Raw genomic sequence first — 16732 nt, 5'->3', positions numbered from 1 at the left:
CTACCTGATCTCCGTCATCTCCTTTCCCCGCGGACACTTGGTAATGACGCTGCCTACCCTCCAGCTCCAGCTCCAGCCTCAAACCACCATACAGCACAGCCACTAACCAGATATGTTACCTACAGATCTAGACCTCCTCAATTGACAACCCGATAACCCCCTCCACAACCCAAACCAATATACAACCCTACCCTTAAACAACCAGCGCAACAGCAACAACAACAACAATGGCCCAACTCAACTACCGCACAATCAACATCGACGTCCTGGACCCGGAGTCCTCGATCAACTTCCCCATGGACACTCTCCTCCCACCCACTCTCCCCGCCCCGACGACCTCCGGCGCCGCCGCCTCCGTGGTGAACCAGGTGCGCCAGCTCCTCCGCAGCGGCGACAACGAGGGAGCTCTGCGTTACGTGCTCGAGACGGCGCCGCTGGGCGGCGATGACCGCGCAAAGGAGGTGCATCTGGCCGCTGTTGTGGAGGTCTTGCAGGGTATTCGTCAAGGGGAGATGAGTCGGGTGTTGGAGGCTGTGTGTACCGGTGAGGGTGGGTCGGAGAGAGCTGATTGTTTGATGAAGTATTTGTATGGGTCCCCTCCATCCCACACTTTCCTATACGATGAGAAGTGACGGTGGTCTCAATGTCAACATGCATGCTAATCAGCTTTGTTGTATAGGTATAAGGGCATGGCGGCGCCGGCTCCTAGTGGCGCGGCACAGTCGCCTCGCATGTCGCCGCAGAGTACGGGATTCTCGCAGATTCAGGCCCGCAATCTGGGTGAGGGAGGTGGTGGACAGCAGATGAGTGTGTTGTTGAACTGGCATGAGAAGTTGGTGGAGGTTGCGGGGACGGGGTCGATTGTCAGAGTCATGACGGATCGGAGGACTGTTTGATTCTTTTGCTTTCTGATTTGATTTGGTTTGTTGTATGTTGAGGATGGAGGTGTGGTTCGTGTGTACTCTGTTCTTCGTCAGGATGATATCCTAGATGTCCCTTTTTATTTCCCTTTCCTCGTCAATATTATACAAACACGATATTCTATACTATACATAACCAACCCAGTGGTCATGATCATAACAAATAACCATCGTTTAGTTCCCAATGGAACCACCGCCCAACAGATCCTTCAAATTCAACTGTCCACTCCCTCTCTCCAGCGGCTTTGCCTGACCCTCACCCTCCTTCCATCCAATCATATAAATCAACCGGAACGTCGCCGGCACTCCCCTAGCACCCTCCTCCTTATGCAGCTCACGATAAATAGCCTCATTCGCCAACAGCACATCTCTCGACATGGGCCCCAACTCCCGATGCAAGATCGCATTATTCTCCCCCATGGCCTGCAAATCGCCCATCAACGCAAACGTATCCGGGTACTCAACCACAATATCCTCCACATCCACCGTCAACATCTTAAAGCCCGCCTTATTCAACAACCCTCCGACATCCCTCACATCCGCCAACGGCGACACATGAGGACTGACACCCCCGCGCCGCTCCAGATCCGCCAATTGCAACGACGTCCGCAGCTCGAACAATGTATCTCCACCGAACATGGCCGCAATGAACGGACAATCAGGCTTGAGGATAGAGTTGACTTGCGCCAGCAGCGAGGGGAGATCATTGATCCAGTGGATCGAGAGCGAGGAGAGTACAGCATCGAAGGAGTTCTCCGGGAAGGGAAGGGATTCCAGATCAGGAACGATCTGTCGCTTGAGGGAGATCTGGTCGTTAAAGGGCTCATCTGCGTCGCGATAGAGGAGGGCCTCGGAGGTGTCGATGCAGGTTAATTGTCCGATGCGTGTGCTGAGGGGTGGGGAGCTGCCGTTGGGAGCGTCGGGGTCCGGGTCGGGCATTGTTAAAGCGCGGGCGATATTGCAGCTGTTGGCGCCGAGATCGAGGACCTGGGGAAAGGTGCGTTTGATGTCCTTTTTGTTTTCAATCCATGTTAGTATGTATGTTTGTGATCTCGATCTATAGGTAGAGGAGAGGGTGGTGGAGGTATACCAGCAACCGCTCACATAGCCGCATGGCTACTTCATCTTTGATGTAATCGGTCTTGCGGCTCTCTTCGACATTGCGGGCCGCGCGGTCTTTTTGCAGGTGCTTTGTTTTCCGATTGAATATCTCCATGACTGGGTTGCCCGGTGCTTGGTTGGCGTAGGTGCGTCGCGATGGACATGATGTTGATGATGTGTAGATGGGTGTGCGCTTGGTGTAGAAGCGCGGGGAGCGCAGTGCTGGTCGGGATATGTTAGATAGAGACATTTTGAAGTCTCTGTATATGAATTGGAGTTGGTTTGCTGGAGGGGAGGGGAGGAGGAAGTTGAGGGAAAGGGAAAAAAAGTTGAAGGCAGCTCAGCAGCAGCGGAACGTGACGTCGGCGAGAAATCCAGTCGATCTCCGCATTTTCTCCCGCCACGTCGCGTCCTCCTGTCGCGGGGTTGTTCTCTCTACATGTTATTTTGGGTCTGTGATGGGTCTTATGGGCATGCTGGAAGCAGATAGCAGCCAATTATCAGCTTGAATTGTCTTGTGTGATTCGAAACACTGGTGTTTTAGGTATGGTGCTTCTTGTTCCCCCCTGATGTTGTTTTTCGGGCTCCCATACTGATTATTGATGATGCGCCTAGAATGCAATAAGCAATATCTTGATCAAACTATTCAACATGTCACGACCTTTTCCATACACCTTTATATCTTGCCCCTGCGCCAATATCCCCGTTCCTGATCCGGCCAAGAAACGGAGATCAAGGGAGTCGCCGCAGAAATCCAACCCCGATCAGCCTAAACCTCTCCTGCGCCCGGACGACGACGAAGATGAACAGACTTTTGATCCTCGGTCCCCTCGCGCCAATTTCTCTCTGTATCCCCCGGAGCAGCTGCTTTACTGCGAGGATTGCCATCAAATCAAGTGCCCGCGATGCATAACGGAGGAGATTGTGTGCTGGTACTGTCCGAACTGTCTGTTCGAGACTCCCAGCAGCATGGTTCGGAGTGAGGGAAATCGGTAGGTTGAGCAGGTTATACAAGTTCTCGGGCTCTTATAGATGTGAGCTAATACGGCAAATGTTAGATGCGCTCGCAATTGCTTCAATTGCCCGATATGCACCGCTCCCCTGGGCGTCAACACCCTCGAAAACGTCGTGACAGGCGGCACCAGTCAACAAGGCCCCTGGGTTCTGTCCTGCGGATACTGCATGTGGTCCACGTTGGATATTGGCATCAAGTTCGATAAACCGACCAACATCCGGACACAATTGTCCAAGATGACTGATGTCACTCCCGCCCGCTCGAGACAAATGTCCCGGACATTCGGGGACCTCAAATCGCCTCTCTCCACCTACTCTTCCATCGACGAGCAATTCCTATCGCAAGGAGAGAGCAAGCCCGAAGAACCTCCCCTTGAGCAGCCCAGCGCTCCTCTCACACAAGATGCCCGATTCCATGCCCTCAAAAACTTCTACAAGAACCAAATCTCCGCAACATCCTCCTCCCCAACCGACCCTCTAGGCATGGACTTCGGATCCGGCTTCTCCTCCCCCGGTGCCCTAAACCGCATCATGTCCCTCTACACCTCCTCATCCCGACTCAGCAGCCTCTACGGCGGCGCTAACAAGAAGCCCAAAACCAAACCGCCCGTCATGCGAGAAGCCCTCACAGCCAGCGAGGGTCTCAAGGTCCCCTCCCCAGACGCCGAAGACACACTGATCCAACGCATGTCCTCCCCGGACTGCGGATGGGACGGCCTCGCCTCCATCGAACAACGCGCTTTCCAATCCCCGGATGCCCGGTTCGTAGAGGACCTCCTCCCGCTGCCCGTGCTACTTCGCACAAAACGGTCCAAACGATGCAAGTCGTGCAAGCACATCCTAGTCAAGCCCGAATTGAAACCACAGTCCACGCGGTTCCGCATCCGCCTGATTGCCCTCAGCTACATTCCCTTGCCGACGTTACGGCCGCTGAACCCCAGTCCCTCACCAGCCACCACCACGACCACCGTTCTCCCGACGCCCTCAAGTTCCACGACGAACCCGAACCTGGACGCTCTCTCCCCGCTCCGACCCATCCAACTCCTCCTCACGCTGAAGAATCACATGTTCGACCCCGTCCGCGTCACACTCGCCACGCCATCCGTCACTCCGGGCCGCGTGGCCTCCAAAGTAACAATCCTTTGTCCGCAATTCGACATTGGCGCCAACAGCGACGTGTGGGACGAAGCCCTCCAGGGTGCTTCTGCAACCACTACCACCACCAGCACTTCCGCAGGCCCTGATCCCCGCGGATCCCGATCCGGAGGGCTCGGCGTGTACGAGAAAGTCGCAGAGGCCGGGAAAGTCTGGGACAAGGGACGGAACTGGACTACGGTGGTGCTGGAAGTCGTACCCGGGACATTACCTGGTGGTAGTAACGGTGCGAAACCAACCTCCCAGAAGACTAAGAAAGACAAGAAGAAGAAAAACCCCACCGATGATGATCTGGACGACCAGGACGGGAACTCCGACGATGATGATGACTCCGACTCCGACCCGGGGTTTGACTGGAGCGGACAGACATCTGACCCTAATCAGCAATTGCAGCCGGATGAAGATGTGCTGGAGATCCCGGTGTTTGTACATATGGAGTGGGATTCGGATAATCAGATTGATAGTGAGCAGGCGGTTGGGAGGGCCGGGACGAGTGGAAATGATACGGTGAAGAGGGAGTTGGCGTATTGGATGGTGTTGGGGGTGGGGAGGATTGTGAGGGAGATTGTGTAGATAGATGTTTCGGTCTGTCGTTGTGTGTATAGATGAGCTGTGGATTACGTTGGTGATACCTTGTTTTATTCTTTAGATATACTACATATATGGTATTTCTGTTCATTTTTACTTCAGTGTAATATATAATGCTTTCTGGGAAAGCACGATACTATGTATAGTAGTAATAGTAGGACACGCTCTGCAATATGAACATGATGACAATATTTACTCAGGGAATTTCTGAAATATACCTAGTAGTATAACCTCTATTGCTTAGTAGTATAGTCCTTCCTCAGTAGATAAATCACGTTTGGAACTAGTACGTATAGTACTCCATAACCTACAACATGAACATGGGGTTGACAGATACTGAACCCACAACATAAGGCTTAGTCTCCAGCCTGGCAGCTAGTACTACTACTGGAGTAACCCTTCTGCTCTTACTACTAGTAGTAAAAACCAAGACTAGGATTGAGTCCAGTTACGTTGAATCTAGTTCAAATTTACAGAATGATACAATCAATATGTCACCACTACGACTTCATTTACAGTATACTTGTGTAGTGCCTATCGCACCACGAGCCATAAAGATCGGGAACTGGAGAGAAAAAGAAATCATACACTCGACATCACATATCATTTTCTTTTTTGAAGCTGTATTTTCCCTAGCCTTATTGCTACCGAACCAATTCCTTGCCCCCCTTTTTCAAGCTAACATGACAATGACTAAACGAACTCAAGAAACGATATTGATCTGACTTGACTTCCTTTCCACAAAGACACCACCGCCAAATCCCTAATACCCGGAGCCCGCCGCCGAAACCCCCCTGAACAACCATGTACCAGAACCGACCGACCGAAAGAAAACCTGACCAGAACCTCACTGTCTCAACCCTCAACCCACAGAGCTGCAAGCAAGCAAGAATAAGGTGACTGACGGGTGTGGGAGGAAAACATGCAACAAGGTAGAAAGAAAACAAAACAGGCGGGATGATTTGGGGGAAAGGGGGAAATCGTAGTTTGAAAGAATTGTTTTTCTTTTGTCTTGTGCTGCATGTCCCCGGGTCCCACATGCATGGTACGTGATTGAAGGAGAATTCGACATAGAATATGAGAAAAATAAAAAGATGGAGAGAGAATGAGGAAAGGACAGGTGGAATAAGGAGGATGGAGGAGATATGAGGAAAGAAGTAGTCAAATCAAATTTTTGTCTCTTGTCTTGTCACATTTGTCACTTGTCAAATTAAAAAGGAAAAAAAAAGAGGTTCTTTAAAAAAAGAGATTTGATCCTTTTTTCTAGTAGTCCGCGGCACCACCCTGGGGGAATTCAAAGACAACAGCACGGCCAGTCAACCGACGGTAGACCTCGCCGTAGGCATCAAGGCGGTGGTCAACACCACCACGCTCCTTCTCGTCCAGAATGACCTTGAGGGTCTTGGAGCCGTCCTCCTTGGTGCGGGTGCGCTTGCCGACGATCTCGACGGGGTAGACGAGGTCGGAGAGGATGGCGTCGTGGACAGCAGTCAGAGTGCGGGAACGGGGACGCTTCTGCTTCTGGGTGGTACGAGAGTTGACGGAGCGCTTGGGGCGGGGCAGGATGCGGCGCTGAGCAACGAAGAGGACGTGGCGGTCGGAGAACTTCTTCTCGAGCTCACGGGTCAGACTAGAAGAGAGATATCACTGTCAGTTTATTGTTCGGTGGTCCCGTTTATTTTGCCTCAACACTCCGGGGTTGTGTGGGATGTGGGTATATGATGTGGCTGGCACATTCCGGGGTCTTCGTGTATATTTTTGCTTCATGTGGAGGTAGTGTTGGTGTGGAGTGGAAAATCGTACCGCTGCTGGATCTTGTGGAAGCCCTGGAGGAGAGGGACAGGGACGAAGATGATGACTGCCTTCTTGCCATGGCCGACCTCGACCTATTGTAATGATAGTCAATACCAAATTGCGCACAATCCGAGCAACAAATTATTTTTTTTTGTGGAATTCCCAGTTTGCGCAGCAGATCAGAGTGTCGGTGGTCGTTGGAACTATTCAATTCGTCTTCTTTTTTTTCCTTTTCTCCTCAATGCTGGTATGTATCCCCAAGCACACGTATACATCATCCAGGTGCAGACCGCACACACAAAATATCCACTTTGATATTGAATATTTCCCCATAATGTCTCGTATGTTGGCAATTCCGAATCTCAAACTCTCTCGACGTCTCTGATCTGCACACGGACGAGGCTATGTATGAAATGAAAAACCAAAACATCCTTACCTCACGGGCAGAGACGAACTGCAGGGGCCTGAGGGTGGCCTTCAGGTCCTGTGTGTTGCTCTCGAGGTCGAAGAGAGCACCGGCGATCGCGGTCTCCAGCTCGGAGGGGTTCTGCCTCGACGGCGAGTTGATGGCGATCTTGTTGATAGCAGCCATGATTGCAGACGAGCGACGGGTAGCTGGCTGTGCTGCGGATGCTGCCTTCTGTCGTGAGGTTGGTTGTCGAGGTTGGTGGTTGAACGGAGATCTCTCACTGAACGTCCTCCAATTTGCGCTTGGGTCGGCTGTGGGATCGGAGGCTCGGCCTCTCGCTTAGCGGGTGGCCGTAGTCCCAATCGGGCCTAGTTAGGGGATGTCTGGTCCCGTGACCCTTCTGCCCTTTTCGGGATCATCAACCATGCATCAACCATGGATATTAACCAACAATGCAGTAGTATGCAATTAATCCACTGAGTATACAATGGCTCATGCCTGAAATTTATACATGGATTGACTGTATTTGTATCGCTGAATTCTCAATCTATGACTATGGCTGACTGGCAATGAACCGGACTGGTTCTCTGTACATATCTTTGCCATTCCCTTAATCGCCAAACTAACTTTGCATAGTCATCGAAACAAACAGAAAAACGAGATAGGGAGTTAGTGCACTATCATAGCAGAACAGAACACTCAAGACGCCGGGAAATGAGAATGGCTCAAGCCGCATGTCAGTCTGGTCCTGACGGTCGGGAAAACACTACCGCAGGACATTACCGTGTAATCAACCTGACATTGTATCTGAACAGTAGAAAGGGAATTTCGAAATACGAAAAAGAAGCACGACCCAAGAAAAAAGCTCATGACACGCTGCAAAAAAACAATTCGAAATTAGCAGGCACACCCTTCCTTTGCAGTTGCCGGGCCGCGCTCCCCCAGGTTGACCCGCGAATCTTCGGCCGGACGACCGCTGTTCAGGCTAGTCTGGCCCGTGCCAGCGCCACCTGCTCGTCCGCTCTTCAGGCTGCTCTCCGGGATCGCATTGGCAATCGCAGTAAAGACATCCACGACATTCGTGCCCGTCTTGGCACTAGTCTCGAAGAACAGGAGTCCCTCTTCCTCCGCGTAGGCGCTAGCTTCCCGTGTAGGCACCTTCCGAGCATCGCCGGAAGTGACATCCTGTCCTTCCTGGGGTTCTCCGGCGGTTTCTTCTGCATCGGCCGCAGTCGATTCGCCCTCGGCATCAGCGGGCGAATCCCCAGCCGCTTCGTTCCCGTCGTTTGTCAAATCCAGCTTGTTACCGACAAGAGCGATCACAATGCCGGGACTAGCTTGTCGCTGAAGTTCCGCAACCCAGTGCTTAGCCTTGGTGAGAGAGGACGGTTTGGTAACATCGTAGACCACGAGCGCCGCCTGGGCGTTACGGTAGTACATGGGAGCGAGCGAGGCGAAACGCTCCTGACCGGCGGTATCCCAAATTTCGAACTTGATCGTTCGCGTAGGCAGGGAACATTTTTGAGTGAGGAATGCAGCTGTGATAGATAGAGACAATGACATCAGCATCGGAGATACGGCCACTTCCGGAAACAATTCCCTTCTTCATCATCATCATCATCTTCTTCTCCCCTCTTTCGGAACCAGAGAAGTGATTTGTAACTGTCACAGTCGGGAAAAGCTTACCTCCGATAGTCGGTTCTTTGTTCTCTTGGAAATCGTTGTTGACAAATCTCAGCACCAGTGAGGACTATAATGGGCACATTAACCATTGCGTTCATTGTCAGTCGTTTGTTTTCCCTTTCCCCTGGTTACTCAGGTACCACGCGGAGGTCAGAGCAAGGAAAGTGCCGAGGTTGCTCGTACCTTTCCCACAGCGGCTTCACCCAAAAGTACCAGCTTGACGCTGCTACTCGGCTTGGGAGTATTTGTGCTGGTTGATTCAGACATGGCTCGAGAGCCCAACGAAGGCGATGAATGGAATAGTATGCAATCAGGTCGTCTTGCAGGACAAGCCCAGACTAGGAATGATTATCAATCTGAAGGATGATTTCAGCTCGCAAAGGGCGGCTCAGGCCGGGCGATACAGAGGGCACTGCTCGGGAGTAGCCTGAAGACGTAAGCAAGACACACGAGGAAGTCGTGGAGGAGGGGGGGAAGGGCCAGAATCGAGCAGGGGTAATGTGACGAAGGGAACATTGGAGGAGCAAAATGGACAAATGAGAGAGACGGATACTACGCACCGGTACCAGAGTGAAATGGCGGTGGACGGGGAAAGGTGATGGAGAGAGAGCGCAATGACGGCGAGAGAGAGGGAGAGAGAGGGAGATGCTACGGACCAGGTAGATACGCAGTGAGGCGGAGGGTGAAGTAGATGACGGCGCGATGCCTGACTCGGTTAGCGCGCCCAAGGCGGGCGGGCAGTCACGGGATGTTCCCGCAATTCTCCAACCAGAAAAAACAATTGAAAAATAAATGTCATATTATTTTTTTTTTTAGTGCTCGTCAGGTACCAGTCAGAGTCTCGTCAGTTCTGATCCCATGGGGAATAGGACCTATCTACAAGAGAGGAAGAGGAATGAGATAATTGTGGCTCTACGGGTAAACCAGGTGACAACAGCGGAGAGGCACAGGCTGAAAGGGCTTAGGGCTGTTTGGTGTTTCCTGCTGTCCAGTTATTTTCCCACTCGACCTGTAGATACATACATCCGACGTACATGGGAGCTTGCTGCTGCTCCCTAAACTATTTTCTGAAACAAGCAGCGCGCTGTCCGTGGGTGGACGCCATTACCCGTGACACCTACTGTAGATACCCAGCGAGACATCAACCGGCTCCAACGCAGAAGAAGACTGTCTCTGTCTCATCCTTTTTTCTCACACTGTATTCCATCATTGGGGCCTGAACTATCGCGGGAAATGCGACAGATCATCTTTCCAGAGGAAAAAAAACCCTCCAAAACCCGACCATCAGAGCCCCCTTATGATTGGTAGGCAAGCGATCTGGCCCAACTCAACGCCAGGATTTTCGAAACCCCATAAGGTGCATATCTATAGGTCGCAAAGTAGGCACGGGGTAAACACAACAACAAAGACACCGACAGAACAGCATGCCATGGCGTCCGAGCATGACGTGCCAATAGGCCATCTTCTCCCCCCCAACGGCCCATGATCGCCGGCCAGACAGTTGGAATCACCCTTCCCAATGGCATCCAGTCGTGTCACGGAGCCAACGTTGCACGACATGATTTGTGCAGACCCGGTGGCTGCCCAAGAAAAGAAGCACATGCACGCCGTTCGAACTTCTTGATTCTCGACCAGGGATCCACCCAGATAATGCCACTGCCCTCCCCCGGCAAATCAAATTGAAGACGCTCTGTGGGCTCCCGTCAAACAACAACCCTGAAGACAATCACGGTTAGATGTCATCGTCGGGGTCTCTCGTCCGGCTGCCGAATCTTTCCCCATGTTTTTTTTTTTGTTACTATCCAGCTGACTTGCAGTTTTACCCTCGTCGGATGCGGTGGGTTGTGGTGCTCACATTGTGAAGTGACATGCCAGTGTAGTAGTATCCAAGTTCATGAACAGTTTTTGTACCTTTACCAAGTAGTGGTGTACACATACGCGCAAACGCATACAACAATTTGTCCACTTTGACGCAACCACGATGAAGCACACACGGTTTAGAAGACAGGGAAGCCTTGAACAATCCAGAATCAATTTATAAGCAAAAATTTGTATTAAGCAGCAAAGGATAACGAACTCGGAAGAAAAAATAGGAAATAATGAAATTCAGGTATTTGACCGCGAGGTCCAACGTTCTAGTCTGTCTTGGTATCAATCCATGTATCCCAAATCAAAGAATAACCCCATCCCGTCTATTCCCAACGCCGGTAGTAAAGCAGACCAAGTAGTAAACAACAAATCTCGACAAATCACTTTTGATGGAACAGATCATAGACCTGAGCTGGTTCGTGTCGGCGAATTAAAGGTTGTATGGTGGTGAAAAAAAAGGGTCGATCGAAGAATTGAAAAAGAAGTAGGTGGTGGCCGTGTCGTTCCATGGTGAGAAAAATGTCCACGGCGGAAAGGGCGTGATTAGAAAGTATGTAGAAACCGAAACCAGTGGCGGCAAAAAGACAACGCAGTGAAAGCAGGAAATAGTAGTGGTACAGGAACTATGATTCGTTGTTAGTCGGGAACCAGACCACTCGGGGAAATGCTTTGTCTAGGCAACTTACAAGCTCGACTTCATAGCAGTCACGTCAAACTCCAGGAGCCATGCGCCAGTTGCAAGTCACAAATAACTTTTTCGCTCGAGAGAACAGCAAAACAGCAGCATGTGGTTGGCAGATGTCTCCAAGGGTTTCATCGGGTCGAAGGCGGCGGCGGTGGTGCACCCGGCTTCTTGACTCCGGTAGTGTCGTAAGCTCCTCGTCCCATGTTGAAGGCCGAGAGATCTCGTAGTATCATTGCAGATTCTGAACGAATGGCCATGGTCAGATGCTGAAGGATTTTCTCTTTTGGAAAGGAGTGGAAGACGGTGGGAAAGATATAGAGAAAGCGAAGACGGATGTTTTGAAGGGGAAGTGTGTTTCAAGCTGGGGAGAAGTGTACTCACAGGAAGATTTAAATAAACACACGACGGACCCCCCAAAAAAGAAAATATTAATTAATAAATCAAAAGAGCTCGATTAGTATTCTGACTGTGCGTCGTGTTGATAGATCGTGTGTAGCGACTAGCGAGGTACCCAAACGATTCCCGGCAGCGAACAGGCGGTAATGATGCAGGCTGCAGGTGAGATCGGAAGTGCGATCCTTATTAAGGCGCACAAGTCTGACACTGGGTTGGAGAAGAGACAGGGTGGTAAAGGTCGCGGCAAGCGTAAGCAGATCTGGGTAGGGCAGGAATGCGACGTCGAAGTACCAAGAAATGGGCGTGTAAGAATGAGGAAGGGTGGAGTCCTTAAACCCAGTCGACAGGTCGCTTTTTCTCTTTTCTCTTTTATCCTCTTTGGACACTCATGCGGTTCGAGACGTTTGTTTTCTTTCCCCCCTTTTTTTCCCCTTGGGAACTTTTTTCCAGGTGGTAGGAGAGCGACGAGAGATGAAAAAGTACGCGAGACGTGCAGATGATGGTATTAAGGAACAAGCGCGATCTGATCAAGAAACCAGCGACCAAGGACACGGAGAACGACTAATGCAGCCGGCAAGGAGGTGATCCTGGAAAGGAGCACGGAAGTGAGCTCCGTCTAATCCGGTAAAAAAAGAAAAAGAAACCAAGCTAGACTGGACGTATCGCAAGGGAGGATGGAACGCGGCCTGGTAACGTCACGGCGAGGAGGATCGGGAATAGAGCCGAGGGCGTAGGGAATGGGCGAAAGTACGTAGGGAGGAAGACGAGAGGAGCTGGAGGAGGAGGAAGGGTGAGTTTAATTGATTTTAGGAATGGATGGATGAAGAATTTAGTAGCCAGATGGTTGAAGGGGGCCCATCCCATAGATATATAGTGACTAGACCTTCACTTACTTTGATGATTATTTTTTTAATCTAATTTTTAATGCTCAGATTGGGGGTGAATCCGACCTAGACAGGAATGAACCTAAACTTCTGAAAGTAGGAAGTCAAAAAAATAGAAAATGGTAATAAAAGTAGAGGATACCTAATCTAGATACGGAAGACACCAAAAAGTAAACACAAAAAGAAAAATATTAAAAGGAAAAACAAAAAAGAAAGGTAGAAAATCTAATTGGGAAAATGGGAAACCCACGGAGGGAGTAAGAGGCTAAAACTGGCTAGAATACTGTGTAAACGGAGCAATGACAGAATAATAGTAATACAGCAAAGGCTAGAAATTTGAGAGAGAAAGAGAGAGAGAAATTAATAAAAGCAAAATACGCATACAGTAGGAGTAATAATAACAACAATAATAGTAATAGTTAGTAGAGCAACAGCTCTCTTTAGCATAGCTAGGCGGCTCTCCCGTCCCGAAGGTAAGGTACCGTAGTACGTGAAAGGAGTGGGTGCGATCCATTTCCCCCTTTCTTTTTCTTTTCTTAGGGGTTTCTGGTTCCCCGTCACCAACGTCGTGACGCCTCTCGTCGACGAAACTTTGCAGCCACCTACTAAGTAAAAGGTGGCTAAGGCGATGGGTGGTATCTTTTTGACCTTTTCAATTCATTTCTATTCCATCCCTTTGCTTCTTTGACCAAGTCGCCTCATGTTAATCCCGGTCACTCCAATGGCTCTTCCCCATCAGCTATTAGACCTTCCCGATGATGGCTGATACCTAGACACGGGTTCATTGCGGAAATTGTAGGGAAACCACAGGAAGAGTCCGTCTAATCCGTGACGGAAGTGACCTTACCTAGGTTGTTTCTGAACAGAGACTTCCATCGATCATGGCCTAGTTCGGAGAAGACTTTGCCCAACACAGTCAAGGGACCTCTCGGACTAAGTAACTAAGTAAAGGTATTGTAAATTTGTAATGGCATCGGGGATCTAGCCACTCTTTACCAGTCACCATCATCATTCTGACGACCACCACACCAGTAATGACAAAAGGAAAATACCACCACAAGAAGAAATTTTGAGGTCTCCACTGGGTGTACGGAGAACATCAGTCAGAAGCTAGGAACCGATTCTTCGGACGCGACGGGCAGGTTTGAGTGCAGGTGGGTGGGGAAGGCAGCCGCTCACAGGATCCCGCGGATGGATCCGAATCCAGCACCAATGGGTCCGCTGGGGCTTGTCCTGATGCTTTCTCGCGTGGTGTTGGGGGGGAGGAACCAGAGTCAGGGGCCCCTGGATGGGGGGGGAGTCTGTTTCCCGGAAACCCTACGTATTCTAAATTCCATGGGATACCATAGTTAGTAAGTAGCTCTTGGGTGCTTTTGCACAGCATGACCCCATGCAGATGTTTTGACTTTTTTTTTTTTCTCTTTTCTTTTTCCCTACTTCCTTTTTCGCTCATTGATATTTGCCTCTCGTCCTATGAACTGGGGTCTCTGAATTTTCGGGCTGGATCTATTATTTACCAGTGGTGGCTGCTAAGATTTAGAGCGGCGTACCCTTGTTCGGTAGCTTACCCCTAACACGGCTAGACATCCTGGAAGGGCCGGAGTACCTGCATAGCCGCACTTGTCTATCGAGCTCGACTACTGTACGATCGAGATGATCGAACTTTGATGGCGCCAACGATGGCTTGATAGGTAAGGTCCAGAGCTCTGGGCTATCACTTTAATCATCCTGGGCGTCGAAGCATGTTATGAAAGTACTTCCAGTACTTTGACCACCAGCTGTTTCTGCTGTCCATCGGCAATGGGGTAAGCAAGCAGGCATTCAACCCTACGACTAGTAACCGCCGGGGATACGGAGGACTAGGGTAGGTACCTAACCAAGTCCAGAACCAATCCAGAAGCTTTCCGTCCGGTAGTTAGTCACCTGCTGCACTTTAGTTTGGAGTAGTTTCGGGAGACTATTCGCGACCAAGATCACTGTTTATTGATGGACCTTCCTAGCCTGGCCCACCATTTCTCCTGGTTTGATTCATGTCAGCCACAGAGAGATTAGCACCGGTTTCTGTCAACTCTGGCCTCGTTGGTTTCTGAGTGAGCAATCAAGTTATCAACATACTGTATACAGGTCAGATAGGTAAGCGAAATCCGAGCTGATGTCAAGACATGGTCTGTCTTTACTTTTTCTTTTCTTTTTCTTTTCTTTTTCTTTTTTTTTGGCCCCCATCAATTCCCACTGGACTTCTTTTCCGCCCTGTCGTTTCTTCTGCGCTCTCTCCTCTTCCTTTCCTTTGGTCACCGGGGAAATCGGCTGGCTGAAAGGGGCAGTGGGGCCCCTAATAACGATCCATGATCCGGCAAATCCACTGCTACCCGCCTCCGTTACGTATTATTGTGCAACTCGCATTCTTCTCGCGCGCTTCTAGTCCTTCTAGCGCCCTCGTCCTGCCTGTTCGCCCCCCCGCGACCGCGGATGGAGCTGCGAGTAGCTAAAACCAGCGCGCCAATTTTTGCAGGTTTTCCCCCCGTCGGTCCTACGATCGTAGACTACCAGACTCTAGTAAACGATAGGCTCAATTTGCGCTGGGTCCCGGTAGTCCTCTAAAACTTCCCGAAGAGCAATCTGGAGGTTTCTTTCCCCCCGAGAAATTGGGGGATTCGCAGCCCTGTGCGGATTTCTGGGGGTTGACATCTCCGGCTGGATGGAAGTGGTTAGTTAGTTTAGTTAATACTCAGGTAAGCAAGCTCCCTCACCTGGTCGTGTGTTCTGTAAATTATTGTGGCTGGAATTACAAATTACCTTGTCGCTTGACTGTCGTTACCCAGTATGGGCTAAATTATTCGACTCCACAAGCCCATCCCACTACATCATTCTTACCACTTCTATTCCTGACATTCGCCACAATGGGGCAAAGTAGTAACAATCGAGACGAGTGGAATTCTAGACTGACTCGAGCTGCTCAATGCCGCCGCCCACGTTTGCCCAACCTCTTGCTCACTTGGGTAGCTTCTAATCCTCTGAGAGTATCTACAAGAGTGTCCAGCATGCTACCGTCTTGACGTCGCCGTCGATCTGCGCGGAGAAACAGTGCCACAAAGCGCCAAGCGACGCATGTACCGGGATTCGCAACATGGGACACCCTGCTAGGCTGGCGCGTACGCGTGTTTCAATCCAACCGATGGATTTGAGCTAGCTGTCACAGTCACACAGTAGGCGCTTTATCTTTGTTTTGGGATGTCTGATTACACCTTATCTCACAACTGGTTCGTACTTTTCCGTCTCTTCTCCGACTAGCCAATGATGCGAATCAATTCAAACGGACATAGTTGGCCTTTTCTTTGTGGTCGAATAAGACGTTTCGACTGCCTTAGCAGTAAGAAGTAAAGTTACTGATAACATCAGATTCCGAGACATGAGACCATCCCATCCAATGGCGTGGCATGACTTGTATCTTTTTTCTTCCTTTTGTTTTGATTTTTTTTTTTACCCCCGAAAAGCCCTCCTCGGCTACATGTGAGACCTTAGCTTGTTTTTCATTTTTGTTGTTTATCATTATGATCCTGAACCAAACAACCGAACGGACACCCACACAATAATACCACACAGCAGCAATAATAGTACTCGTCAATTGACTCCAGGAATCCAGGCCCAACAGCCGACAATCATCAGACGCCCAAAATGAGCAACAGCCAACAGCAACAGAAACATCAGCAAAAGAAAAACGCAAGCAAGTGTTCCACCCACTGCGCCCAGATGGGTCAAAGTCAACTCAACAACATCTTCCAGAACGATTCTAGAAGGCCCATCCGGATGGTTCTCCCCTTCCCCATCCAACCATGGTTCGCTCGCGGATCGTACCATCCGTCATGGTCCCGTAGACTACTTACTATGTATATACTAGACTACGCATTTGACCAAAAAAAGAAAATAAAAAAATCCAAGAATACGAATTCGAACCCACAAATTGCAAAAGCTAACTAACTAAACACTGTAAGGCGAAAGAAAAATGATCCCCGTCACAACGGCCCGAACATCTCCCTAAAAGAGGAAATTACTCGATAGGCGAACTACCACTACCCACGACTCCATCCACAGGAAGTGGATTTGACCCTCCGTCATTGGTTTACGGGGGAGGCTAGAACGGCGCTAGAAACCGAAGGACCGGGACTAAACTGTACTTTGGTCTAGTACTGTAGTAGCGAGAAGGGAAGGGGAACCGTTGGGCGGTATTGCCTTT

The 16732-nt window shown here is 50.2% G+C and overlaps 5 protein-coding genes across 5 annotated transcripts; 2 read left to right on the top strand and 3 right to left on the bottom strand.

Moving 5' to 3' along the window:
• Nucleotides 1-227: 227 nt before the first annotated feature.
• Nucleotides 228-896, top strand: ASPBRDRAFT_51832 (actin-related protein 2/3 complex subunit 5 family protein; the record flags this gene model as incomplete). Its single annotated transcript, XM_067626804.1, has 2 exons — nucleotides 228-586; nucleotides 680-896. 2 exons carry the CDS (start codon nucleotides 228-230, stop codon nucleotides 894-896), a joined length of 576 nt encoding a protein of 191 aa, XP_067483425.1.
• Nucleotides 897-1094: 198 nt separating this feature from the next.
• On the bottom strand, nucleotides 1095-2271 carry ASPBRDRAFT_116439 (uncharacterized protein; the record flags this gene model as incomplete). Its single annotated transcript, XM_067616982.1, has 2 exons — nucleotides 1095-1931; nucleotides 2011-2271. The coding sequence occupies 2 exons, from the start codon at nucleotides 2269-2271 to the stop codon at nucleotides 1095-1097; spliced, it is 1098 nt and encodes a 365-aa protein (XP_067483424.1).
• A 401-nt stretch (nucleotides 2272-2672) lies between these two features.
• Nucleotides 2673-4763, top strand: ASPBRDRAFT_115544 (putative dynactin Arp1 p62 subunit RO2; the record flags this gene model as incomplete). Its single annotated transcript, XM_067616907.1, has 2 exons — nucleotides 2673-3013; nucleotides 3080-4763. The coding sequence occupies 2 exons, from the start codon at nucleotides 2673-2675 to the stop codon at nucleotides 4761-4763; spliced, it is 2025 nt and encodes a 674-aa protein (XP_067483423.1).
• Nucleotides 4764-6016: 1253 nt separating this feature from the next.
• On the bottom strand, nucleotides 6017-7190 carry ASPBRDRAFT_38579 (40S ribosomal protein eS7). The gene is made up of 3 exons (XM_067623962.1): nucleotides 7009-7190; nucleotides 6582-6664; nucleotides 6017-6408 (listed from the first exon to the last, which is right to left on the bottom strand). The coding sequence occupies exons 1-3, from the start codon at nucleotides 7162-7164 to the stop codon at nucleotides 6042-6044; spliced, it is 606 nt and encodes a 201-aa protein (XP_067483422.1). The 5' UTR covers nucleotides 7165-7190; the 3' UTR covers nucleotides 6017-6041.
• A 421-nt stretch (nucleotides 7191-7611) lies between these two features.
• Nucleotides 7612-8933, bottom strand: ASPBRDRAFT_38578 (Rab family GTPase; the record flags this gene model as incomplete). The annotated part of the gene is made up of 3 exons (XM_067623961.1): nucleotides 7612-8519; nucleotides 8668-8731; nucleotides 8848-8933. Coding segments are annotated over 3 exons (791 nt in total), but the record flags the coding sequence as incomplete, so codon positions are not given.
• Between the last annotated feature and the right edge of the window lie 7799 nt (nucleotides 8934-16732).

Source organism: Aspergillus brasiliensis (assembly GCF_001889945.1).
Source record: "Aspergillus brasiliensis CBS 101740 unplaced genomic scaffold ASPBRscaffold_2, whole genome shotgun sequence".
Lineage (NCBI taxonomy): Eukaryota > Fungi > Ascomycota > Eurotiomycetes > Eurotiales > Aspergillaceae > Aspergillus > Aspergillus brasiliensis.
Note: the sequence above shows the minus strand (reverse complement) of the source record. Positions and strands in the feature narration are given on the sequence as shown.